The sequence below is a fragment of the Pongo abelii genome, chromosome 17 (assembly GCF_028885655.2).
Source record: "Pongo abelii isolate AG06213 chromosome 17, NHGRI_mPonAbe1-v2.0_pri, whole genome shotgun sequence".
Lineage (NCBI taxonomy): Eukaryota > Metazoa > Chordata > Mammalia > Primates > Hominidae > Pongo > Pongo abelii.
Genome location: NC_072002.2, coordinates 22,566,394 through 22,593,489, shown reverse-complemented (window position 1 = coordinate 22,593,489; position 27,096 = coordinate 22,566,394). Strand labels below are relative to the sequence as shown.

Below are 27,096 nucleotides of genomic sequence, written 5' to 3'. Positions count from 1 at the left end.
GACCAGGCCAGCCCTTCCCTCATGGCATTTAAGTCTCACACACCCTGTGAGACAGACAGGCCGCTGCCCTGTGACAGATTAAGATCTGAGGCTTGGGGTAGTTATGTGACTTGCCCAAGTTCACCCAGCTAGAGGAGGTAAAGCCAGGCTAGGAACCTAGGTCTCTGCACTCCAGAGCATGGGCTGTGCCCAGCACATGCTGAGACTTGGGGAGTGGGGAGGCATCCATACTTCGGAGAAAGAGCAGAGCCCACTGTGGCGTCACCCCGCAGATACTGCTGGGAGCCGAGGGAAGGCAATGCTGAGGTCCCTTCCTGAGGGTGTCGGTGTCAGGTGGAGCCCACTGTTCACAGCTGCACAGGCTCTGTGACAACAAACATTTGGTGAATTGAACTAAAAAGCTGGGTTCCCAATCCTGGTTGCCCGGGCACAGAGTAGTTGTTGAACATGGATGGATGAAACCTGTCGAGTGAGAGTGGAATGAATTTGCGTGCTGGAGACGGGAATGTGCTGGAAGGCGGGGCATGACTCTCACTGTTTTCTTCTCCATCATCTGTTGGGTTTGCAGCCTAGTCCCCTGGAGCTCAGTCTGCCCTCTGCCATCTCCCACCTCTCCCCACCACCCTCCTAGCGCAGCACTCCAGAATTCCCACTCAGCAGCAGGGCAGTGACCGACTTTTACTCCCAGGCTGAAGATCGGCATGAGAACCAATGCACACCAGGGCTATGCCGCCTCCGTGACCAAGTGGTCCCCAGGGCCTGGTTTCACCACCATCTCCACTTCCACCACAGACTTGCTCCCGTCCAGGGTTCCTCATCTCTCCAGTCTCCCAAGCTCAAAACCCCAGGGTGATCTCCAGCTGGGTCCCTTCTGCCATCACCATGGCCTGGAAATGTTCGCTAGTCCCCACCCCACCCCCATGTCCACACTCAGTGCCCAGGTCTTTATTTTAATTTTGTTACAAGTGATAATGTCACTATGGTTATGTATGAGATCATGTCCTTGTTTCTCCAGAGATGCAAGCTGAAGGATTTAATTTGGAGGGGTTCAAATACAAATATAAAGAACAAAGAAATATGTCCAAATGTTAACAGTGGTTGAATCCAGGGGCTGGGTGTAAGTGTGCTCATTGTACTGTTCTCTCTTATCTATCTATCTATCTATCTATCTATCTATCTATCTATCTATCTATCTTTTATATATATATAGATATGTACACACAAACAGATTTTTTTTCTTTCTTTAGAGAGAAAGTCTCACTCTGTTGCCCACGTTGGAGTGCAGTGACATGATCACAGCTCACTGCAACCTCAAACTCCTGGGCTCAGGTGATCCTCCCTCCTCAGCCTCCTGAGTAGCTGGCACTACAGCTGCTCGCCATCATGCTTGGCTAATTATTGCTATTTTTATGTAGAGGTGGTAGTCTCATGGTGTTGCCCAGGCTGGTCTCAAATTCCTGGCTTCAAGCCATCCTCCTGCTTTGGCCTCCCAAAGTGCTGGGATTACAGATGTAAGCCACCACCCTCAGCCCTGTTCTTTCTATGTATCTCTATATTTCAACTTTTTCACAATAAAAAGGTTGGAGGTAAGTTGACCTGAATTGATTGGACCCATTTTCTCATCCATCAGATTGGGGCTGTGAGTGGGAGGGGCAGTGAATGACCTCCCAAGGCTGTGTCCGCCCAGTGCCTCTGGGGGAAGCTGCCCCCTGTGAGTCTGGAGCTGGGTGTTCCCAGTAGGCAGAGTCCTTGACTCTGGAAGGCAATTGCCTTTGGCTTCAACAGTCCTGCAAGTCACAAGGCTTGTTGACCACGGTGACCCTTTCTGAGATCCAGCGGAGGAAGAGGGCGGGCATAGGGTCAGGTCTTAAGAGATCACGTCAGTCTGCTCAAACCAGGTGGGCTCAGGAGGAGCCAGCGAGGGTCCCGCTGCAGCTCCCGAAACGCAGTTCCCAGGCGGCAGTCAGCAGTTGGGCACAAGAGGATGTCCTAGCAAGCCTCCATCCCAGAAAGTTACACCTCTTACTGCCCGAGTCCCACCCCTCAACACAGAGCCCACCTCTTCAGTCCTGTAGTGAGGGGTTCTGGGAACCCCTTGTAACTGCCCGCCTTCCTCGGAGGTCTCAGAGGCCCTAATTGTGTCTTCTGATGGGAACAACCATGAGAGCTGGGTGTGGACAGAAGTCCCCCAGCCCCAGCGGGGTTCGCTCTTTGCCTCCTCACTCTGCGAGGGTCCCTTACTACAGCTAAAAGGCAATTCATGCAGTCCAAAGGTTCCTTTCCCCTCCCGTTCTGCATGCCCTTCTCACTGTCCCCAGATGCTCATGACATTGCCTTGAGAGCAGCGCAGCGGGCAGGAAGCCCAGGCGCCTCGGAGAACCTGAAGGGCTGCAGGTCCCGGTGTCTGCGGCAGCTTCCGCATCTCTGCAGGGAACCAGCTGCTCGCTGAGCCTGGGGCTGGGCTCTGGGGGACTCCAGAGCTGGAGGCAAGTGGCGCTCACATCCGTCTCCTCACTTGCCTCACCCGTGGCCTGGGTTTAAAATCCACACACCCGTCTTTCCGCGGCCAAAGTGATGCTGCCAGGATTGGTGATGACCCCAACTGCCCCGACCCCCAGAAGTGCAAAACAAGCAGGCTGACAAGTGACCAAAAGAGACCCGCGGAGCATCTGGGCTTCCAAGCTCCTCGGTACCGCCCAAGGCAGCGAAGGACGCGCGGCTCCAGGCTGCGGGAGCCAGGGACGACCCGGGGCTCCCAGAGCGCGAAGCCGCGATCCTGGGCGGTGGAGAGCTGATGCCAAAACGTCCTCCCCTGCGCGAGTCAGGCCTTCGCGGGGCTGGCAGGCGGGCGGGGGCGGGGCCGCCGCACTTTAAGAGGCTATGCAGGCAGACAGGCCTCCAGGCCAGCTAGGGGATCCGCGCCATGGAGGCCGCCCGGGACTATGCAGGAGCCCTCATCAGGCGAGTGCCCCGCGTCCCCCTGAGCCCCGCATTGCCGTGCGCTTCCAATCGCCTTGCGTTCCGTGGTCTCATATTCCCCTGTGCGCCTCTCGTACCGTACCCCGCTCCCCTCATCCTCCTGCTCCCCGCATTCTCTTGTGCTCCGCAACCCCGCGCACACACCCATCCGCCCCACTGGTGCCCAAGCCTTCCAGCCGCTCCCGCGGGCAGAGCCCAATCCCGTCCCGCGCCTCCTCACCCTCTTGCAGCTGGGCGCAGGTACCAGGTGTGGCTCTTGCGAGGTGCGCGGGCGTCTGCAGACCAGGTGACAGCTGGCGAGTGGCTGCATCTCTGGCCGCTGCTGCAGTCGCGGGCGCAGAAGAGGGTCCGGTCCCAGGAACCCGGATCAAAGCTTCCACGGTGCGAGGGGACCGGGCTTCTGGGGGTCCTGGAAATCGCAACGGGAGCTGGGCGCGGGAGGGGCCCAGGCTTGGCCCCTCCTGGAAGCGCGGGCTCTGGTCTCCGAGGGGAGGCCCCGACCGTCCAGCGGAGCCGCCAGGTTGGTGGTGCTGGGAGAAGCGCTCCTCCTGCCTCCGGGTCCAAGGGCGGAGACGCTGCCTGGGGAGCAGCGGGGACAAGGGGCGGGTGGACCCTGAGGAGTCTTCCCTGCGGTTCGCACCCGCTCGTGGTCGAACAGGCAGCATTGGCTATTTTCCTGCTTGGGTTAATCTTCATATCCCAACAGACCCAAGCCAATTCTTGGTAAAATCCTAAGTCGTTGCGTGGCAGCAACTGTAAAGTAAGGTCTAAGAGGGAGATCGTGTTTCTCTGAAGATCAAGTGCCTGGAAAAGGATAGAGAAGCACTTGCGGGCTTGAAGGTGCAGGCGTTCAGCGGCGCCGGGTCGCACTGTGTGTGCTACGTCTGGCGGGCAGAGAGACTACATGGGTGAAAGGGAGCGGTCCGGCTACAAAACGCAATCTATGAGCTTCCGATCCCGGGTTCTTAAATGCGAGCTGTTGCAGACACTGCAGGTTAGAAGCACCTTTCTCTTTAAAAACAAGCCCACAGTACAAGTCGGGGCGGTGGCAGGGGGACGCTGAGAAACACCTGCTTCGTGTATGGTCATTAACACGCTTAGGCCTAAAGGTCAGGGCCCTGTTTCTTTTGCGTTCTTCCAGAACCATCCACACCACAGTCCCACTTCCAGGAGGGGAGGACTTAGCAGTTTGGAATGCGTCCTTCCAACCACTGTTCCAGTGAATTCACAACACACCCACTGTTCCTCCGGAGCATGGGGGAAGGAGGTGTGGGCTGACTTGCACTAACCAATCCTGGTTGGCCTCTGAGCAGGATTCAGGCTGAGCCTGTCCCTGCCTCTGACTATTAGAACAGCTCACCGAAATCCAAAATGCTTCTGTGTGGGGTCACTGCAAGTTCAAGTGTGAAGTGGAAGTGACTTGCTTATGAGCTGTTGACAAATGAAACATTGGGAAACCTTGAGTCTCCCAGGACACATTCCTTCTAGCTTGGCTCATCCCAGGAGTGAATGACTCTACCTGTTAGGGACAAGCTGTTGCTGCAGTTCTTTGAAATCTACCTGCTTCCAGGCTGAACTACCGTCGTTCTGTGTAATCTACCTGCTCCCAGGCTGAACTACTGTAATTCTGTGAAATCTACCTGTTACCAAACTAAACTGGAAGAAAACAATCTGTAATTCTTGTTGAAGGGAAAGCACCTTTTCTTCCCTGCCCCTCTCTAAAACCCTGTCCAGGCAAAAGAGCCAGAGGCCAGGTCCTAACACATTTGCTAATTGTGCTCTTGCTGGACTTCTGCTTCCTCTCAGGGTTCCTTAATTTAAACCGGGTCCAGGATGTCATAATTCTGTCTTTATTAGTAACTACATTTTACCAAGGAAAGAACTTAATCAATGTGCACAATTTTTAAAAATCAGGCACTTGTGGTTAGTGGTGAAACCTTAACCCAGGCATTTGTTAGTCAGCTGGAATCATTAGGGGCCTTGGTCCTGAGGAAAGCAGCCTGAGGTCTCACAACAAAGCTCCAGACATCAAGGAGGTCCACATGCAGGTTGACTGTCACAGACAAAGTCTGCTCTGTTCCTGTGTTCTGTCAGTGATAACATTCCTGCCAAATGCTGAAGTTGTTATGAAGCTGGTACATGTTATAAGCTTCGTGTGGAATGGCTGCTTTCATAGCTATCTAGCACATCTTTCCTTTCCTTGAACAAGGAACTCTAGGTTTTGTGCTGCTATTTCAGTACAAATTTCACCAGTCTTCTTAGTGACATTAGTAAGGAATTAAGTATGCTACAAGTCAATCTCTCAGCTTTCTGCTTCTTGAATTTAAATTCTTATTTTAATGAAGCTGCAAAGTGTTCAAAGACTTCATGGTCATGTATTGAAAACTTGATAACGTCAAGCCTTTAGGTAGCTTGCGAAGAACTGAGCCACGAGCCAGGCAGTCCTTGTTGGGGCAAGTTCATCTGGGGGGTAGGTGTGCTCCCACCTGCGTATGTCACGTCCAAGCGTCCTAGGGGAGCCGGGCAGCAGGAAGTCTCATCGAGGCAGCACTTGCTTCTCTGCTTCCTGCCACTGACCCCACCATCCTCTGATGCTGTCCCTACAGCTCAGGGACTCTTCTCCAGGCCTGTGGAGCACTTTCCCAGCCCTCCCTTCCTTCTCTGCATGGCTGTGCTTGACCTCGCACTTCCCTCCTTGGCATTCCCTGCCGCTGTTGGTGACAGTGCTCGGTTGGCTTCTGCCCTACTCCTGTGTACTGCTTCTTCCTCCCTCAGCCATCACTGCCCCCTGAATATTCCCGGGCACTATCTTACACAGCCTGTACTGCTGCCCCCTCACCCATGACACCAAAATATTTCACTTTGAGGAAGACCTTAATCCTGGGCCCTTTTACTCCATAGGTGGCACATAAAGAAAGCTTTTTAATTCTCTGTACAGCTCAGGTTTGTTTTACTGGAGAAGAGTTCAGGTCTACTGTCAGTCTGTGGCTTGTTGGTGTATTTCACACACTTTTGGAAGTTGGCGGCGCCCTGCCTCCCTCGGGGCAGAATACAAAACCTTCCCTTCCCACCTGTTCCTGGGAGACATGCCATTTCACAGCGTTCTATGAAGTCTGACTTTTCCTCTCTGGATTTCTCTGAAACAGCCTATTTCCTTAAACAAACTGTTTCCTTATGTCTTCCGTGTTAGAGGGTTATTTCCCTTTCTGTTTCCTGTGGTTGTCTGCCCCTACTTTCACAGGAATTAGGAGCGGCAGTTCTCATGTGTGGTGTGTCTAAACGCATGGTCCTAGGGCCGCTCAGTGGCCCTGCTTTTAGGCACGGTGCTGATGGCCAGTGATAGAGATGACTCTACTCAGCGGGCTGGAGGTGAGTTGGGTGGAGACGGTGGCTTGTTCATGTAGCAGCAGATTCGGTACCTGTGGGGTCCTGGTGTACATAGGCCTGGCGTGCAGAATATCTCATTTAACCCCTTTCTGTGTTACATATGAGACAGTCTTGATTTTACATAATTTGACCCAGAAATCACTCACCTCCTCCTTGACAAGAAGGTGGGGTGTAAATTTCCTGTCCCCTGTGCCCCCACCAGCCTTTCCTCCAGCAGTGACCCAGCTCTTGGTTTGGAAATGCTACAGGTGAGAACAGTAGGTGTTTTTTCACTGACGATGGTGATCTTGAGGGCAGGTGAAGGCAGGGAGAACCAGAAATGGTTGCCAGCTCTTATCTTGTCAGACAGGTAAAGACCGCAGGAACTTGGAATTAATCATCTGGGCCAGGTCACTGGAGCACAGGTGCTTACGAAGGCATGAGCATGTTCGTCCAATGAGGAGATGCAGGGCCAGGGCTGCGCCTTTGACCACTGGGGCTGGACCTAGCATTGGAAGACATGGACCATGTTCTCTCATTTCTCTGATTTTGGCCTAGCATCTTTCACTCAGTAAATAGATGGCGTGTTGACAGGCGCTGTGGGAAAGTAGGAAATGCACCGCCAGACCCCGTGAGACAGATGCTAGAAGCCTTGTGCGAGACTGTGGTGACTTCCTGCCTTGGGGGCGAAGAGAGGCTCTTTCTTGCTGCTGAGGCCGGGCCCTTCTCTCCTGTGAGAGCCGCGTCTTCTGGCCAGGTGCCGCATCGCTGGGTGGAAGCTGGAGCTGGGCTCAGACCCTGGTCTAGCCTTTGCTGCCCTGACGATTCGCCTCCTGCTTTCCCCAGGCCTAGGTTTCACTGTAAGGTGGATCCCAAAGAGTGGTTAGGCAAGGTGCTAGCTCTCACACACGAGGGTTTGGCATCCAGTGGCACTTGGGCCTTTCTCTCTCCCTCCTTGAGGGGACTTCCGCTAGTTTAAGTTTCAGCTGCTAAGTTTCAGCTGGAGGCGACGCCAGGGTTCTGAATGTGAAATGTAACACAGCCCGTCCTCACCGCCCTCTCCCCCTGGGTCACCAGGGGTGGGAGTGTGCGCGAATTCCCCGTGGTGTCAGCACAGCAGTGTTGTTTATGGCCTTGTGTAACTGAGAACCCTGCGTCACTCTCTTAATCGAGGTGACAGTTCAGAAGCCGTGTGCCAGTCCTGGGGCCGTGTTGGTGCACAGCCCGGCCGGGCGAGGCCCTGATTGGCTTGGTGGGTCCCTGGCAAACATGTGCGGGTCAATCTGACAGGTCCGGAACCCCAACCCAGCACATTTCCCTCAGGCTTGCCTTATTGAAAACAAATTGTGTAGCAACTTTGTCTACCCAAAAGGGAAAGGCGTTGAGGGCATGAACTCAAAGCGCTGCTGTGCTTCAGCCATAGAGCAGCTCTTCCGCACAGCCCTCTGGATAGATGTTTATTGCTTGAGATTTGAAGTTCAGAGGACGGATAACAAACAATCTACTCCCCCAACCAAAAAAAGTCTTGGCTTTAGACAGACCTGGGATCAGGTTTTATCTTTTTCGCTTATTGACTGGCCGACTTTGAGAAGCCACTCTGAGCCTCAGTTTTCTCATCCGTGAAGTGGGGCAATAGTTTCCTTGCAAGGTTGTGAGGATAATTTATTAATATTAATTAATATTGAATTAACGGGCATGGTGGCTGACACCTGTAATCCCAGCACTTTGGGAGGCCAAGGCGGGCGGATCACTTGAGGTCAGTAGTTCAAGACAAGCCTGAACAACATGGTGAAAAACTTTTCTTTACTAAAAATACAAAAATTAGCCAGGCATGGTAGCGGGCGCCTGTAACCCCAGCTACTCAGGAGGCTGAGGCAGGAGGATTGCTTGAACCCGGGAAGCAGAGGCTGTAGTGAACCCAGATCGTGTCACTGCACTCCAGCCTGGGCAACAGAGCGAGACTCTGTCTCCAAAAACAAACAAAAAAAAATTGAACTAACATTAACAAGAGCTGAAATTGCTAATACACTGCTGGCCATGGCAAGTGCTCAGATGCCAGCAGTTATGAGGCCCTGATGTCGTCCTGGCCAAGGATACTCCAGACCAAATTCTTGCCAATGACCTTGGTCTGGTTCTAGAACAACACTTTGTTGGTGAGGCACCTGGAGAAGGCACAAACACTCACTATTATGGAAAGCCTGAAACTGGGATCAAGCTGGTAGCGTGAACTCAACAAGGTGATTTTTGAGAGCCAGCTTGTTACTCTACTATCAGGTTTTTTGTCTGTTTGTGTGTTTGTTTATTTTAGAGACAGTGTCACTCTTCTGCCCAGGCTGGAGTGCAGTGGTGTAATCACAGCTCACTGTGGCCCCAATCTAGGGCTCGAGCAATCCGCTTGCCTCAGCCTCCCAAGTAGCTAGGACTACAGGCATGCACCACCACACCTGGCTAATTTTTTTTTCAATTTATTTTTTTGTAAAGATGAGGGTCTCACTATGTTGCCTAGATTGGTCTCTAACTCCTGGGCTCAAGTGACCCTCCTGCCTCAGCCTTCCAAAGTGCTGGGATTACAGGCGTGAGCCATTGCACCCGGCCAACTATCAGTTTTTTATATTACAAACAATTTGGTAAGTCATTGAATTTTCACTTGGATCCATTTGTAGAGCTTTAAGTTAGACAATATACTATCTAAAATGTATGTGCCTACAACTAAGCTAGGTATTACAGGAAATATAACAAAGAATTCTTTATCCATACAGAAAATAAAGCATGGATAGATGGCTGTGTGTCATAAAGTGCCAAATCGCAGGTGACAGGCATTGGCAATCTGTGCAGGTGTTCCCTAGTATTTTAGCATTCAGTGAGTTAATCCAGAAAAACTGCTCTAAGAGTCAAAAAGCAGTGATGTGCTCACTTTGTGTCTTTTTCAAGGTTGTCCTGAAACTACACCCTTTGTTTCATTCTCTTGAATATCCGTGTACGAGCATTTGTCCAAATAGCCACTAATTTGAGCACCTGTGGTAGGTGGGTGCTCTCCGGGGTGAGGGGAGTGTCCAGTCCTGCTCTGTGGGGGAATGGGGATTGAATGAGGTCACACAGATGCCACTATCACGGTGCCTGGCTCTAGGTAAGACCTGAACCCTTGCGGATTTCTGATTGTGTTATTTGCAATCATTTTGTTATTAATCTATTTCTGAATGTAAAAAAGTCGGCCAGGCATGGTGGCTCACGCCTGAAATCCTAGCACTTTGGGTCGCTGAGGTGGGCGGATCACTTGAGGTCAGGAGTTTGAAACCAGCTTGGCCATCATGGTGAAACCCAGTCTCTACTAAATATACAAAAAATTAGCTGGCCATGGTGGGGCGTGCCTGCAATCCGAGCTACTCAGGAGGCTGAGGCAGGAGAATCACTTGAACCCAGGAGGCGGAAGAATCACTTGAACCACTCCAGCCTGGGCAACAAAGCGAGACTCCATCTCAAAACAAACAAACAGAAGTCTGCAGTCCTGGGTGAAAACTCTACATGCTGCTCTACTGGCCCCCCTTCTAGTGACAGCAGCAGGGCACCTGTGTCTCCCCTCTTGGAGTTATTTTTATATAATTTCATGCCTTCGTGCTTTTTGGTTTAAAAGCATGCAATCATGTGTTGAAGGCAGTTTCCCTTTTCTTTTCTTTTCTTTTTTTTTTTCAGTTGGAGTCTCACTACGTCATCCAGGCTGGAGGACAGTGGTGCAACCTTGGCTCACTGCAGCCTTGACCTTCTAGGTTCATCCTGGCTCAAGCAATCCTCTCACCTCCGCTTCCTGAGTAGATGAGAGTATAGATGCACCACCACACCCAGCTAATTTTTTTTTTTTTTTTTTTTTGTAAAGACAGGGTCTCACTATGTTGCCCAGGCTGGTCTCGAACTCCTAGGTTCAAGCTATCTTCTTGCCTCAGCCTCCCAAAATACTGGAATACAGGCATGAGAGCCACCATACCCAGCAGGTTTTGCATTTCTTAAATTGCTATCAAAAGCTTCATATGGGAGGCTGAGGCAGGAGGGAGGACTGCTTGAGCCCAGGAGTTCAAGACCAGCCTGGGCAACAAAGTAAGGCCCTGTCTCTACAAAAATACAAAACTCAGACAAACATGGTGGCTTGCACCTGTAGTCCCAGCTACTCAGGAGGCTGAGGCAGGAGGATCGCTTGAGCCCCGGAGGTCAAGGCTGCAGTAAGTTGAGATCACACCACTGCAATCCAGGCTGGGCAACAAAGCAAGACCCTGTATCTAAAAGGAGAAAAAAAAAGTAAATGTTTGAATTAATTCTTTGATAAATGTGGACTTACTCCAAAGTGTCCTGTGATGTAAGCCCTGAGGGTCTTTTCTTTCTTGTGATTCCAGCCACAGTTCTAAGGGTGGTTCTGCTGTTCTTGGTTCATCCTAAGTTGATTTCAGAAACTTCATTGATTGCTATAGTGACCAATATTGCACTTTTGAATTGATTTCTGGCTTACTCTTATTGTATAAACATGTAGCTATGTGCACGTGTCTGAGTGCAGTCAGTCTCTAACTCTGTGTAACTACTTCATGGCCACTAGAAATCATTCTTTTGGATTTTTTAAATCTCCCATCCATATTTGCAGAATATAATTCTTCTTTCTTGTTTGAGTTGAATTCTCTAACCATTCCTTCTCAAAGAGTTTCAGCAAGGACTTTGGATGTTCTAGTAAAATAGGAATAAAGATGGTTGTGTTTTTTGGCTTGATGTGTTACTTGTTTCTTCTTTGGAATTATGTGTACACGTGTATATATAATTTTTAGTAATCCCAACCACTGAATTTCTTTCTTTTAAATGCAAATATTAAAAATGCATTCTTTTTATGTACTTTCACACTTCTCCTGAGAGACTCTTTTTAAAAAGTTTTACTTTTCACCTCCATTTTCAGGCCCCTGACATTTATGGGATCACAGACTAAGCGAGTCCTGCTCACCCCGCTCATGCATCCAGCTCGCCCTTTCCGGGTCTCCAACCATGACAGGAGCAGCCGGCGTGGGGTGATGGCAAGCAGCCTGCAGGAGCTCATCAGCAAGGTGCCCCACAGCCCACACCTCTCCCCCAGTCCAAAGGGGTGCCCTGCACTCACACAGGGCCGTGGTCTTGGGCTCTAAGCCAGGGCCAGCAGAGAACGGTCAAGAAAAGCAGCATCTCACTGGGAGGAAACGGGGAGAGAAATTGGGAATGACTGCTGGTGGTTATGGAGTTTCTTTTTCTTTTTCTGTTTTTGAGACGGGGTCTTGCCATGTTGCCCAGGCTGGCCTCGAACTCCTGGGCTTAAGTGATCCTCCCACCTCAACCTCCCAAGTGCCTGCCAGTTTCTTTCTTGGGTGATGAAAGTGCTGTAAAATTGATTGTGGTGACGGTGGTCCAACTCTGTGAGCATACCAAAAACCACTGCACCGTATACTTTAAATGAGTGGATCGTATAATATGTGAATTATACATCAGTAAAGCTGTTTTTAAAAGAGGAGGAAAAGAAAGAAGGAGAAACAGCGAGTTAAACTCATCAGACCCTCTCTTGGCCTCAGAGACTCTGAGAGTAAAGGTTAGGTATAAATGATCAAGGGGAACATTACATCTCTGTACCATAAAACATTGAGGTACAGAGACAAAAACCTTAAAACAGTCACCAATGGAGAACATCACTTTGTTTCTTTGACAAGGGAGGATGCAGGGATGGAGCCGACTTTGGAAGTCTGGGTTTGGCTGTAAAGGCCAGGATCTAGAACAGTGTCCTAGACCACCAAATAAGGAAGAATCCCAGCCTCTCAGAGAAGCATAACTCAGACTCAGGCACCCATGGAAACAAGAAACAAGCATCCAACACGCAGTCTCTGAAGCAAGAGAGACGCTCAGCTACACACACGAGGCTGCGGCTCTTACAGCAGCAAACATGCAAGAGCTTTCTTTTTATTCATCTAAATAAATAGGTAATCTTAGAAATTACAAATATTATTTAATGTAATCATTACCTCATGTATCTTAAGGAGACAGATCCATTAAAAATCTTAACTTCCCGGGCACATGCAATGGCATGTACTTGTAGCCCCAGCTACTCCGGAGGCTGTGGCAGGAAGATCGCTTGAGCCCAGGAGTTTGAGGCTGTGATGCACTATGATTGTGCCTGTGAATAGCCACTGCACTCCAGCCTGGGCAGCATAGTGGGTCCCCATCTTAAAAAGAACATTCTTCACTTCCCTGTTTCCGAGCAAAGACTGAGTCATAGACACAAGTCAAGGTTACCTTTACCATTAAAATTTTATCAGAATCAGCCAACACTTTTGAAAACTGCAACTTAATAAATGTCATTGGCTGGTCACATGGAAATACCTGGCTTCACTCCATTTCTCTGATGTGTTGCACACCTAGACTCTGGATGCCCTCGTCATCACCACCGGACTGGTCACTCTGGTGCTGGAGGAAGATGGCACCATGGTGGACACAGAAGAGTTCTTTCAGACCTTGGGAGACAACACACATTTCATGATCTTGGAAAAAGGACAGAAGTGGATGCCGGTAAGCAAAAACACTGTCACCCAAACAGCTACTGGGTAGACTTTTTACCTAAAAAAGTGCGTGCCCTACTTGGGTGTTGACTTGTCCACTTTCTTTTTTTTTTTTTCCTCTCTCTCTCTTTTTGAGACGGAGTCTCGCTCTGTCCCACAGGCTGGAGTGTAGTGGCGCGATCTCAGCTCACTGCAACCTCTGCCTCCCGGTTCACGCCATTCTCCTGCCTCAGCCTCCGGAGTAGCTGGGACTACAGGCGCCCGCCACCACACCTGGCTAATTTTTTGTATTTTTAGTAGAGATGGGGTTTCACCGTGTTAGCCAGGATGGTCTCGATCTCCTGACCTCGTGATCCGCCCACCTCTGCCTCCCAAAGTGCTGGGATTACAGGCATGAGCCACCGCGCCCGGCCGACTTCTCCACTTTCTAAATATGCACTTTGTATTCACCTAACAACTGGATCCACCGCCCTCAAAGGGATTCTTACAAGTGTTTCTAGGAAACTTAGTCTCTCTGTGAACTGAGGTTACTTGATATAAAGTAAATAATTCCAAGGAACAGGCTTTGGCCAGTGAGTAGCTACAGATCCTGTAAAATGCACAGAATTGACTTGGCAACTCTTCACCATCTCTGTTCTTAGAAGGCTGGAGAAGTAAACACCATCAAGAAAGTTAGGGAGAGGGATGTGTGCGCATGCGTGTGCATGTGTGAATACGGAGATTTAGAAAAGTAAAGAGACAGAATGAAGCCTTCGGTCTCTGGGAAAACTATGGATGATATAGCTCAAAAAACCTTCTCAGTATAAAATGCCTAAAAATGTAAAGCACAATATCAAAATATCTTTTCACATAATAAACTGATCTCCAAGAAAGAGAAATCCTCAGTGGTTAAAATGTTGAGGCCAGCATCCAGAGAGGAACATGAACACTGAAGCTGGCAGCTCCCCGGGCATCTCCTCCGGGGTTCCCCTACCTGTAAGCACCCACAGACATCAGGGACAGATGCTGGGAGGACAGGAGACAGCCTCCAGCTGACACAAAGTCAGGGGGTGAGATGTGAGGGTCTGCGTAAAGCAGGGAATCTTAGAGCTCTCTCCTGGGAATTTGGGCCACAAGCTGCCCTCATGAGGGTTTAGGCATTGCTGAGTCCCAAACCCCTAAGCTGAGAGTTCGGTTTTCAGAGATCTGGGGAAGTAGCATCAATGGAGGGATTTGCTCATTGGATTCTCTTTGCTCCAGCCCCATTTCCAGGATTGATAGTGCCCCAGGTAACTAGCAGGAGCTCAGGCAGTTCCCCTTGGGATGAACGTCCATCCTGGCCTCAAAGAGTTTTCATTCCTAACCTTCTCACAATGCAAGTTCACAATCAAAACACAGAATGTAAGGACTCAGGCACCACATTCATGACAGTAAGCAGAAGCAATAAAGTCAGGCCTGCCAGGACCACAGATGTTGGACTCATCAGATACAGAGTATAAAATTAGTGTACTAAAAATGCTCACCCATGGCTAAATTTGACTGACTAAATAAATAAATTAATTAAATGCTCAAAGAAACATTAAAAATAATCTAAAGTAAGAATAGCTAGGAATTGAAGACCAGCCTAGGCAACATAGCAAAACCCCAATCTCCACAAAAAAAAAAAAAAAAAAAACTTTTAAGGCTTAGCTAGGCAAGATAGTACACACCTGAAGTCCTAGCTACTCAGGAGGCTGAGGCAGGAGGATCACTTGAACCCAGGACTTGGATGCTGCAATGAACTGTGATCACACCACTGCACTCCAGCCTGAGTGACAGAGCAAGACCCTATCTCCAAAAAAACAAAAAATAAGAAAATACCAGCCTGGGCAACATGGCGAAACCCCATCTCTACCAAAAAACACAAAAGTTAGCCTGGCATAGTGGTGCATACCTGTAGTCCCAGCTACTTGGGAGGCTGAGGCGGGAGAATCACTTGCGCCTGGGAGGTCAAGGCTGCAGAGAGTCATGATTGCACCATTGCACTCCAGCCCCAGGGACAGAGGGAGACCCTGTCTCAAAAAATAAAAATACACTAAAAAGGAACAAGAGATAATAAGAACTGACTACACAGATTTGAAATAATCAAATAGAATTTTTGGAAATGAAAAATATAACAACTAAAATCAAGTAAATGGAGACTCAGGTTAGACAGAGCTGAAGATAATGATAAAAGATCTGAAAGATGTTGCCCGTGATGTAACACAAAGCAATAGAGGTGGGGAACACGAAGGATGTTAGAGACCAGACTGAAATCTAATCTCTCTCTCTTTAGCATCCTCACGTAGGGAAGGATTTTTTTAAAACAAGACGCAATCCACAAGTCATTTTTTTTTTTTTTTGAGACAGAGTCTCACTCTGTTGCCCAGGCTGGAGTGCAGTGGTGTGATCTCAGCTCACTGCAACTTCTGCCTCCCGAGTTCAGGTGATTCTTTGCCTCAGCCTCCCGAGTAACTGGGACTACAGGCGTGTGCCACCACACCTGGCTAATTTTTATATTTTCAGTAGAGATGGGGTTCCACCATATTGGCCAGGCTGGTCTCAAACTCCTGACCTTGTGATCAGGCCTCCCAAAGTGCTGGGATTACAGGCGTGAGCCACCACACCGGGCCAACACAATGCACAAGTCATTTTTTAAAAAAAGATAGAAATCAATTCATTTAGGAATGTTTTCCATCAAAAGACACTATAAAGGAAGTAAAACAATGGCTTATTGTTTTACTCCCCACAAAATGGGAAGAAGGTGTTTCCAACATAACCTGATAAAAGATTAGTATTCAGTAAATGTAAATAACTCATATAAATCAATTATGAAAACAACAAGTAATCCAATTTAAAAATGAGCTAAAGAAGCCACACATGGTGGCTCACACCTGCAATCCCAGCACTTTGGGAGGCCAAGGCGGGAGGATTGCTTGAGTCCAGGAGTTCAAGACCAGCCTGGGCAACATAGCAAGACTTTGTCTCTACTAAAAATAAAAAAATTAGCCAGGCATGGTGGTGCGCACCTGTAGTCCTAGCTACTTGGGAGCTGCGGCAAGAGGATTGCTTGAGCCCAGGAGTTTGAGGTGGCAGTGAGCTGTGATCAAACCAATGCATTCCTGGGCAACAGAGCAAGTCTTAAGGGGGAAAAAAAAGGAGGGAGCAACAGACAGAGACAGGGATCTCCAGAATAAACAATGATATCATTTTTACACCATTAGATTTGGTATTGCCAGACTTCTTGATTTTTTTTTCTTTTTTTTTTTTTTTTTGAGACAGTCTCGCTCTTTCGCCCAGGCTGGAGTGCAGTGGCACGATCTTGGCTCACTGCAAGCTCCGCCTCCCGGGTTCACGCCATTCTCCTGCCTCAGCCTCCTGAGTAGCTGGGACTACAGGTGCCCACTACCCACTACCACGCCCAGCTAATTTTTTGTATTTTTTTAGTAGAGACGGGGTTTCACCATGTTAGCCAGGTTGGTCTTGATCTCCTGACCTCGTGATCCGCCTGCCTCGGCCTCCCAAAGTGCTGGGATTACAGGTGTGAGCCACCGCTCCCAGCCGATTTTTTTATTTTTAAGATACAGGGCAACACAGTCCTCTACTACTGTCAACAGCTACTTAATGCAGCAATTTGATTCATCTCAGAGAGTATGGCACAGACTATGACCCAGCAGCTGCTTTCCTGGGCATGAACCTGAGACTCCAACACCACCACGTCAGCAGGTGTGTGTTAGAGCGTCCATGGCAGCAGTGCCCTAAGTGGTGAGAGCAAACACTGGAAACAAATTATGTACCCTTGCAGCACACATGTGTGCCCAGCACATAGAAGTACTTCTAAGTAAATACACATGAAGAAACTGCAATGTGGTCCCTGAACAGAATGCTCTTCAGCTGTGAAAATGTGTGAAGTTCAGCTACAGGCATCCATGTGGATACACATCAGCTATGCTGAGCAAAAGATCACAGGATAATACAGTAAACAAGGCGTCCTCAAACTTTATCTCAGGACCTCTTTACGCTCCTAAAAATTAATGAGGACCCCAAACAGCCTTTGGCATGATCTCATCTCACTGCAACCTCTGCCTCCCTGGCTCAAGCGTTTCTTGTGCCTTAGCCTCCCAAGTAGCTGGGATCACAGGCAAGCCACCACCACGCCCGGCTAATTTTTGTATTTTTAGTAGAGACAGGGTTTCACCATGTTTTCCAGGCTGGTCTTGAACTTCTGACCTCAAGTGATCCACCTGCCTCAACCTCCCAAAGTGCTGGGATTACAGGCATGAGCCACCACACCCGGCTTGTATCAATAAATTCTATAGACATGTGCCAATCAGAGGTTCTGAACTGCGGAGACTTTGTCCCTTGGGGGACATTTGTTAATGTCTGAAGACATATTAGGCTGTTGCATCTAGTGTGGAGAGACCAGAGATGCTGCCAAACATCCTACAATGCACAGGACAACCCCGACAGCAAAGTCTTATCCAGCCTCCAATGTCGCCAGTGTCAAGGTCGAGAAACTATAAGCTATAGATAGATATAGATATTCCCAATAGTCAAAATTGTTTTTTGCTTGTTTGTTTGTTTTTTGAGATGGAGTCTCACTCTGCCGCCCAGGCTGGAGTGCAGTGGCGTGATCTAGGCTCACTGCAACCTACGCCTCCTGGCTTCAAGGGATCCTCCTGCCTCAGCCTCCTGAGTAGCTGGGATTACAAGTGCCTGCCACCATGCCCAGCTTTTTTTTTTTTTTTTTTTTTTTTTTTCATTTTTAGTAGAGACGGAGTTTTGTCATGTTGGCCAGGCTGGTCTCGAACTCCTGACCTCAGATGATCCACCCACCTTGGCCTCTCAAAGTGCTAGGATTACAGGCATGAGCCACCACTCCCAGCGGGTTGTTTTTTTTTTTTAATTATTTGTTTGCTTTTTGTTTGGAGACAGTCTTGCTCTGTTGCCCACGCTGGGATGCAGTGGCACGATCTCAGCTCACTGCTACCTCGACCTCCTGGGCTCAAGTAATCCTCCCACCTCAGCCTCCCAAGTAACTGGGACTACAGGCATGTGCCACCATGCCCGGCTGATTTTTGTATCTTTTTGTAGAGACAGAGTTTTGCCATGCTGGCCAGGCTGGCTTCAAACTCCTGGTTTCAAGCTCTTGAGCTCCAGTGATCCACCACCTCTGCCTCCCACAGTGCTGGGATTACAGGTGTGAGCCACTGCGCCCAGCCAATATTCAAAATGTAAATTGTTTGGAAGTTACTAATTAGCATATTTTTGAAAGAAATTAAACTTCAGAAATTTTAAAATATGTATTAATTCATTAAAAGTAATAACCCAATACAGATTAACTTAACTCACCTTTTTTTTTTTTTTAGATGGAGTCTCGCTCTGTGGCCCAGGCTGGAGTGCAGTGGCGCAATCTCGGCGGCTCACTGCAACCTCCGCCAGCTGGGTTCAAGCAATTCTCCTGCCTCAGCCTCCCAAGTAGCTGGGATTACAGGTGCCTGCCACCACGCCCAGCTAATTTTTGTATTTTTAGTGGGGTTTCACCATGTTGGCCAGGCTGGTCTCAAACTCCTGACCTTGTGATCTGCCTGCCTCAGCCTCCCAAAGTGCTGGAATTACAGGCACGAGCCACCACGACCAGCCACCAGGTTAACTTAACTCACATATTTTTATGAAAAGTGACTATTTTCCAAAACAAAAAGATTGAGGAATGGCATTTTTTACATTTTGGTAAATTTCTTTAATGTCTAGCTTAATAGAAGATTCTTACATCTGCTTCTTTATATTCAGTCTGTTGTAACATATTGTTCTGATGGAAGTATGAAGAAAATCCATCCTGACACAGATATGCAGCTAGGAAAGGAGGAGGATTTTAATAGCCTATTCAGATAACTGAGGATATTCTTTTTTTTTATATTATGCCAGAACTCACCAAGTCATGGTTTCAGAATAGTGAGTTGAGGTGTTTTCAGAAAGGTTAGATGCAGCGCGTAATCTGAAGGTGTACCAGTGAAGTTGGCCTCCTCTGTTACAGTGAATCCACTGGTCTGTCTTCCATTTTGAATGGACCTTTTCCTGGGGATGATTTTGTAACAGCAGGCATTGGTCATTGAGAAAAACTGATTCACTGAGTTATGCAGGTTTTCCAAATGTGCTGTGGAAACAGCACTTCTTGTGAGAACAAAGAAGGCAAACTGCATCTTACTGTTTATTATGGCCTTTCTTTCTTTTTTTCTTTTTTTTCGAGACAGTGTCTTGCTCTGTCACCCGGGCTGGAGTGCGGCGGCGTTATCTTGGTTCACTGCAGCCTTCACCTCCTGGGCTCAAGGGATCCTGCCACCTCCTCCTCCCAAGTAATTGGGATTACCGGTGCATGCCACCACACCCAGCTAAATGCTCGTATTTTTTTAGAGATGGGGTTTCGCCACGTTGCCCAGGCTAATCTTGAACTCCTGGGCTCAAGTGATCCACCTGCCTCAGCCTCCCAAAATGTTGGGATTACAGGCATAAACCACCTTGCTTGGCCTAGTTTTGACCTCTCAGTCCCTTGATAGGGCCTCAGGATTCCTGGATGTCTCTAGGTTACACTTTGATAAACTCCACATCAAATCATTTACAGATAATTCAAAAATATGCAAAATTAACAGTATAACGTTTGAGATACACATGTGCTGAAAATAGAGAAAAGTGAGGGGAAAACGCACGGCATAAAACCCTCTTGAGAGAAGGGGAGATGTGACAGGTGGATGGGGTCTCTAAGGGATGGCAGTGTGTAGGTTTCATTTTACGTCTTTCTGTTCCTTACTTCTACATATATTATACATATACATATATATATTATATATATAACCTCACAATTTTCCTGACTGGGAAAGAAACCACAGACCAATTATAAAAGCATAATATTTAGAATAAAATGTAATCTTTAATGCAGAACAGGGCTGGGCGCAGTGGCTCACACCTGTAATCCCAGCACTTTGGGAGGCCGAGGTGGGTGGATCACAAGGTCAGGAGTTCAAGACTAGCCTGGCCAACATGGTGAAACCCCGTCTCTACTAAAAATACAAAATTTAGCTGGGCATGCTGGTGGGCACCTGTAATCCCAGCTACTTGGGAGGTTGAGGCAGATAATTGCTCGAACCGGGGAGGTGGAGGTGCAGTGAGCTGAGATGGCACCAATGCACTCCAGCCTGGGTGACAGAGCAAGACTCTGTCTCACAAAAAAAAAAAAAAAAAAAAAAAAGCAGGTGGGGAGATTATGTCTGTAGATGAGACTATTAATTGTGGGGTGAATTAGATAAATCTTTTAAAGCAAATATTGGTCTGCATGGCTTTTTGCTTGAGGAAAGTGTAGCAGCAAAAATAATGCCCCCGCAGACCACAGACACCTCTGTTTGTTTTCTTTTTCTTTTTTTTTTTTTTTTTGAGACAGAGTTTTGCTTTTGTCACCCAGGATGGAGTGCAATGGCGCGATCTGGGCTCACTGCAACCTCCACCTCCAGGGTTCAAGTAATTCTCCTGCCTCAGCCTCCTGAGTAGCTGAGATTACAGGCGCCCACCACCACGCCCAGCTAAATTTTGTATTATTAGTAGAGACGGGGTTTCGCCATGTTGGCCAGGCTGGTCTCAAACTCCTGACCTCAGGTGATCCACCCACCTCGGCCTCCCAAAGTGCTGGGATTACAGGCGTAAGCCCAGGCGCCAGGACAGACACCCCTGTCTTAATCCTCAGCCGTGGCAGATGGGATTAAGTGAAGGCTACTGGGGCGGGGTTGGGGTGGGATTTGTCTTGGATCATCTGGGTAGAGGCCGAAGTCTTCACAAAGGTCCTTATGAGAGGGAGGCAGGTGAGCATGAGGGCCAGAGGCAGAGGAGGAGGAGGGATGTGGGGTATCCACCAAGGCAGGCGCCCAAGAAGCCGGGAAAAGCGAGGGGCCGGGCCTGCCCTGCAGCCCCCACGGCGGCCCTGCGCCCTAGCTTTGACTCTGACCTCGGCAGTGGGACAGCATTGGTGTGTGGGTTTCATGCCACTGAGGTTCTGGTCATTTGTTACAGCAGCAGTAGGAGATGGGAAAGGCGCGTTTGTTTTTCTAAAGGAGACACTCGGCTAACAGAGAGGAGTTGGTGGTGGGCGCTGGGAACCTGGTTGCAGGGCAGGGCGGTGGGGGCGGTCGATGCCACGGGTGTAGATGCCACCGCCGGCCACGCGCTCCAGGGGGCTCGCGGCCCCCGTTTCGGCTGCCCAACCACCTCCCTGGATCCCAGCCACCTGTAGGCCTTTCTGGGCAAAACCAGTTTAGACTGAGACCAGAACGCCGGAGCAGGAAGCCGCCAGCAGGTGTCTCGCTCCCCGGTCCCAGCGCCCTCAGGAAGAGCGCCGCCCCGCAGCTCCCGCCCGGCGAGGCCACAGCGGATCCGCGGCGGGAGGGCGTCATAATTTTAACCAAGACTGGAGACATTTAGGGAGAGTAAAATTAAAACTTTCAAAAGTCAGAAAGGGATGTGAGGCTCGGAAAAAGAGGCGCGGGATGGGAGGAGAAGCCCTCTCCGATGCCAGGATCTGAGCTTTCCAAACACGTTTCCCGGCTGAGGGCTCGCTGGCGCCCCCAAGAGGCCGCTGAGAGAAAACGGCCTCAGCCTCAGCTTTGATTGTGTGTGTGTGTGTGTGTGTGTGTGTGTGTGTGTGTGTGTGTGTGTGTGTGTGTGTGTGTGTTTTGTTGTTGTTTGGTTGGGTTTTTTTTGTTTGTTCGTTTGTTTTGATTTGATTTTGTGTGTGTGTGTGTGTGTTTTGTTGTTGTTGTTTGGTTGGGTTTTTTTTGTTTGTTCGTTTGTTTTGAGATGGAACCTCACTCTGTCGCCCAGGCTGGAGTGCAGTGGCGCGATCTCGGCTCACTGCAACCTCTACCTCCCAGGTTCAAGTGCTTCTCCTGCCTCAGCCTTCTGGGTAGCTGGGATTACAGGCGTGCACCACCATGCCCGGCTAATTTTTGTATTTTTAGTAGAGACGGGGTTTCGCCATGTTGGCCAGGCTGGTCTCAAACTCCTGACCTCAGGTCATCCGCTCGTCTCGGCCTCCCAAAGTGCTGGGATTACAGGTGTGCACCACCATGCCCGGCTAATTTTTGTATTTTTAGTAGAGACGGGGTTTCGCCATGTTGACCAGGCTAGTCTCAAACTCCTGACCTCAGGTCACCTGCTCCTCTTGGCCTCCCAAAGTGCTGGGATTACAGGTGTGAGCCACTGTGCCGGGCCTCAGCTTTGATTTTTAAAGTAATAAGAGGGAGCTACAACCGCTTAGAAAAGGATGATGAAGTCAACCTCACCTGAGATTCCACCTCACAAAATTTTATTTTCTTTTTCCTTCTTCTTTTTTTTTTTGACAAGGTCTTGCTCTGTCATCCAGTCTGGAGGGCAGTAGCACAATCATAGCTCACTGCAGCCTCAACCTCCTGCCCTGTTCAAGGGGTGCTCCTGCCCCAGCCTCCCAAAGTGCTGAGACTACAAGCATGAGCCACTGTGCCTGGCCACAAAATCTTTCCTGAAAGACAAATTCAAGTCAAAGACAAATGCCTGATATTTGTACCTTGGGGCAGCTTTGCTCTCTTATATTTTTAAAGTGTCACAGGAGGGAGAGCTTTTAGAAGACAGGTTCCTAATCCATACATACCCCAGATCTATTCAAACAAATTCCGTATGATCCGAATTAGAGGCTACAGCTGGAACCACAGGTGGGTTTGTCTGTATGGCGGGCAGCGGAATAAAGAAGGCTGGCCACAGCGAGGAGGGTTTGGGTAATTTTAGGGGTATTTACATTTTAAGTTCCCATTCATGAGATCACTGTCATTAGTGAATTTACCGTTCACAGCTTCAGCGGCCCCCAACCTCGAAGGCTCACAAGACCTAGGAACCCTGTGTAGATCCGAATCCTCAGTGCTGCAAGATCTGTATGTGGCACAAGCCACTCAGGAAGAACAGCTCCTGGCCTGTCATTTGTAATGGGGGCATCTTTGCTCTCATATTTTTAAACCATTTTGTGAGGAAAATTCTGTTCCAGTGCTGTTTATAAACGTGGGATGTGTAGAGGTCGCTGACTTCCTCCTCCCACCCAGGGGGGTCTCCTCCCACCCAGGGGTCTGCTGCATGGCTTTGGGCTTCCCCATGGAGTTCGCTCTCATCCCGGGGGGTTATTAAACACAGAGGTGCTCTGGGAAGGTACCCACTCCGCCCTCACTTCAGCCATATGATTCTGGTACTTTCCGCCCAGTAGCCCCCATAAAATTGAACCAATGCTGCCTGCTTCTCCATTACCATAACTGTGTTATGGTGATGAGATGAGATTCTTTTGTCACCGGTAACCATGGTGGCCTCCAGGGCGAGTGGGTCCCCACCACTCATCAGGGCACAACTATCCACTGAGCAAGGGGGTCCTAAAATCCAGGCCCTGACGCCACACCAGACTCACCCTGAGTCCGGAACTGTAGGCAGATTAGGGACAGACGCCTCATGGCTAATTGGACACAGTCGTAGTGTGTGCAAATGGGTCCTGCTGAAAGCATCTCTCTATCGATTAGCCACGGAGCCGCTCACAGACCTTAAACAGACACATAGGAGAATCTGAAGCTGGCATAAGAGCAGAGTGATGACGTGGGAGGGTTAGGAAGGCTCCTGAAGCCTGCCCCTCCCCCCATTGTCACAGGGCAGCCAGCACATCCCCACTTGCTCACCGCCGAAGAGGTCGGGAATAGCGAGAGTCACCTTCGACTTGTACAGGCTGAACCCCAAGGACTTCATCGGCTGCCTTAACGTGAAGGCCACCATGTATGAGATGTACTCCGTGTCCTACAACATCCGGTGCACGGGACTCAAGGGCCTGCTGAGGTAACACACTCCAGGGGTCACCTCCAGGGGTCTGCAGACTGCTCGGGATGTGGCACAGGCAGCGGTCCCCACCCTGTTCCTCTGGGCTCCCGGGCTGGCTAGCACTGTTAGGGGCAGTTGGAGTAATGTTGTCTGGAGGTCAACTCTTATCCCACAGGCTCATCTCACACAACAGAAAATCTCAAGTCAAAACAGATTTATTTCTTCCAAAGACCATTAACTATTCATTAGAAACAAAAGCTAAATAATAAATATAAAGAGGAACCATATTCATTTTAAGAACTAGAGCACTTAATTCTAGGTGATGATGACTAAAACCAGAGCCATGGAGGTCGTGGCCGGGTTTGTACAGAGCGGTCACCTAGACCCTGGTGAATCACACGCCTTTGCGTGTATCCCCTGTACTCCTGATAACTTCAGCCTCACCAGTAAGGTGGCATGGGCATGTGTCCTCTCCACATAATGCCAGGGCACTGTCATCCCAAAGATGAAGGCCAGGCTGGTTGCACAGCATCCCAGGAAACAGAACTTTTAGAAGACAGACTCCTGATCCAACCATACCCCAGACCTATTCAAACAAATTCCATGTGATCAAAAGGAACCTTCCTGGGTGTTTCTGCCCCATAACTGGGTGGCACCCCTGCCATTGAGACTGGGACTGAGACAGACACCAGCAGTCCCTGCTCTAAGGAATCAGCTGTGTGACCTTTCACAGACTCCTTAATTTCTCTGAGCCTTGCTTTTATCATCTTTAAATGAGAAGGTTGGTCAGGCATGGTGGCTCACACCTATAATCCCAGCACTTTGGGAGGCCGAGGTCGGCAGATCACTTGAGGCCAAGAGTTCGAGACCAGCCTGGCCAACATGGCGAAACTCCGTCTCTACTAAATATACAAAAATTAGCCAGGCGTGGTGGTGGATGCCTGTAATCCCAGCTACTCGGGAGGCTGAGGCAGGAGAATCGCTTAACCCCAGGAGGAGGAGGTTGCAGTGAGCTGAGATCCACCACTGTGAGCCATGACCACACCACTGCACTCCAGACTGGGTGACAGAGCCAGACTCTTTCTCAAAAATAAATACATAAACAAACAAAAAATAAATAAAATAAAATGAGAAGGTTGCTTCCAAGCCTTTACGATTGCCAGGCTCTAACTACACCTACTTCTACTCCAGTAAATTTACCGTTGATCCTTAAAGAACTAATCTCTGTGGAGGGAGTGGATGGGAGAGTGGCTGACTGCAGTAGAAAGGTCTTCTTCAAGTCGAAAAGTTTTGCAGCTGCTGCCATTCCGGTGCCCCCTGCACGTCCCCGTGGGCAGGGCCGCCCGTTTCTCTTTGAGGGTGTTGTTTCCGTCCCCCGTGGCCTTGACAACTGCTCTGATCTGTGCTGAGCACAGCAAAGGGGAAATGCCCTCCTCTCAGAGGTCTCCCGGCCTCACCTGAGGTGGGCCAGGGTGTGTGGCTTCTCTGTGGCCTCAGTTTCCCATTCAGAGCCATCAGTGGCTGACTCTAAACTACAGTCACTGTCATAGTGTTGGAGTCTTGACTCCCAGGAGAGCTGCCTTTTTTGTGTGTTTTCCTTTTTGCCGGGATAGGAGAAAATAGCTTTACACTTGGATTTTAAAAGTGAGGCAAGAGAGTTACAACAACTGAAAAAGGTATGATGAAGAAAGTTAACCTCACCCAAAATTCCACCTCAGAGAAATCTTTTTTCTTTTTCTTTCTTTTTTTTTTTTTTGAGATGGAATCTCACTCTGCTGCCCAGGCTGGAGTGCAGGGGCACGATCTTGGCTCACTGCAACCTCCTCCTTTCAAGTTCAAGCGATTCCCGTGGCTCAGCCTCCCGAGTAGCTGAGATTACAGGCATGCACCACCACACCCAGCTAACTTTTGCATTTTTAGTAGAGACGGGGTTTCACCATGTTGGCCAGGCTGGTTTCAATCTCCTGGCCTCAGGTGATCCACCCACCTCGGCCTCCAAAAGTGCTGGGATTACAGGCATGAACCACATTCCAGGCCCTTTTTCTTTTTTTTTTTTTAAGAAACAGGGTCTCACACTGTCCCCCAGGCTGGAGTGCAGTGGCACAATCATAGTTCACTGCAGCTTCCAACTCTTGGACTCAAGTGATCCTCCCACCTCAGCCTCTGAAAGTGCTGGGATTATAGGCATGAGCCACCACACCTGGCCACAAAGTCTTTCTTGAAAGACAAGTTCAGCCTTCTTGTTACTAATTTGGATTCTCTGATAAATCTGATGACACCACAAGCAGCCATGGAACTCACGACAGCCCCCACACTGCCTGCCAGGGACCCTGTTGTAGGTGCTGGGGGCAGTGGGCCCTCCTGATGAGACAGCTGCCCAGACTTGGCTATCGCATCCCCATGGGCTCAGTCACTGCTGAATGTCCTGCTACTACCTTAGGAAGGGAAGGGATTTCAGTAGCAGGGCCCCTAGAACAGCCCAGCAGCCGAAGCCCAGGACACAGCACACCTGTGCGGGTGCGGCCATCTGCTCCACAGAGAGCTTGCCAGCCACTCAACAAGCAGGCCACACTTCAGGTGGCTCATGGGAGCCGTGCTTCTTGGGGTCGTCTTGGGCCAGCAGCAAGGGGGTCCTCAGGGAGCTCACAGAGACCTGCTCCCGGCCAGACCCACTGCCACGGCAGCTGCATCTGTGCCAGCCCCGGGACACGTGCACCCTGAGAGTGCTCAGACAGCCACGCTCTAAATGTCAGCCTGGCCTCCTCCGAGTGCCTTTTGGTGGGGGGAGTGAAGTATTCCCATCCTGTCTGTTTCTCACTGGCCCATAATCCCAAGCTAAAGCCTCCCTATCTCCCTCTGCCACAGGAGTCTGCTGCGGTTCCTGTCCTACTCCGCCCAGGTGACGGGACATTTTCTCATCTATCTGGGCACGTACATGCTCCGGGTGTTGGATGACAAGGAAGAGCGGCCATCCCTCCGGTCACAAGCCAAGGGCCGGTTCACGTGTGGATAGGGATGCAGGCTGTCGCTGGCTCTTGAGCCAAACTCTGTGTTTCGTTTGGCTCAATGACGAATGTTGAAGATGCTTTTATGTTCTGAGCCACATACACTTGTAGGCCGCTGGTCACGCTGCTCAGGAGCGGTGCCCAGAAAAGGAAAGGGCCTGGTGGTACATGAAGTGGGGGCTGTGGGCAGGGTGCCGTGGGGGGGAGGCATAGAGGGCCCTGGGGGTCATGGGAAGCGACCACGCAGCAGGCGTGCCCAGGAGCGTGTGCATGTGTCAGAGCCATTTGGTCCACCATCTCCTGCAATAAACCCATCGCAAGAATGACCTTCAAGATGTGTGACA

The 27,096-nt window shown here is 49.6% G+C and overlaps 1 protein-coding gene across 1 annotated transcript; it reads left to right on the top strand.

The window, feature by feature from the left end:
* The first annotated feature begins 1,011 nt into the window (after positions 1–1,011).
* On the top strand, positions 1,012–27,096 carry CIDEA (cell death inducing DFFA like effector a). The gene is made up of 5 exons (XM_002828020.6): positions 1,012–2,961; positions 11,273–11,417; positions 12,754–12,900; positions 23,584–23,765; positions 26,613–27,096. Exons 1-5 carry the CDS (start codon positions 2,924–2,926, stop codon positions 26,758–26,760), a joined length of 660 nt encoding a protein of 219 aa, XP_002828066.3. The 5' UTR covers positions 1,012–2,923; the 3' UTR covers positions 26,761–27,096.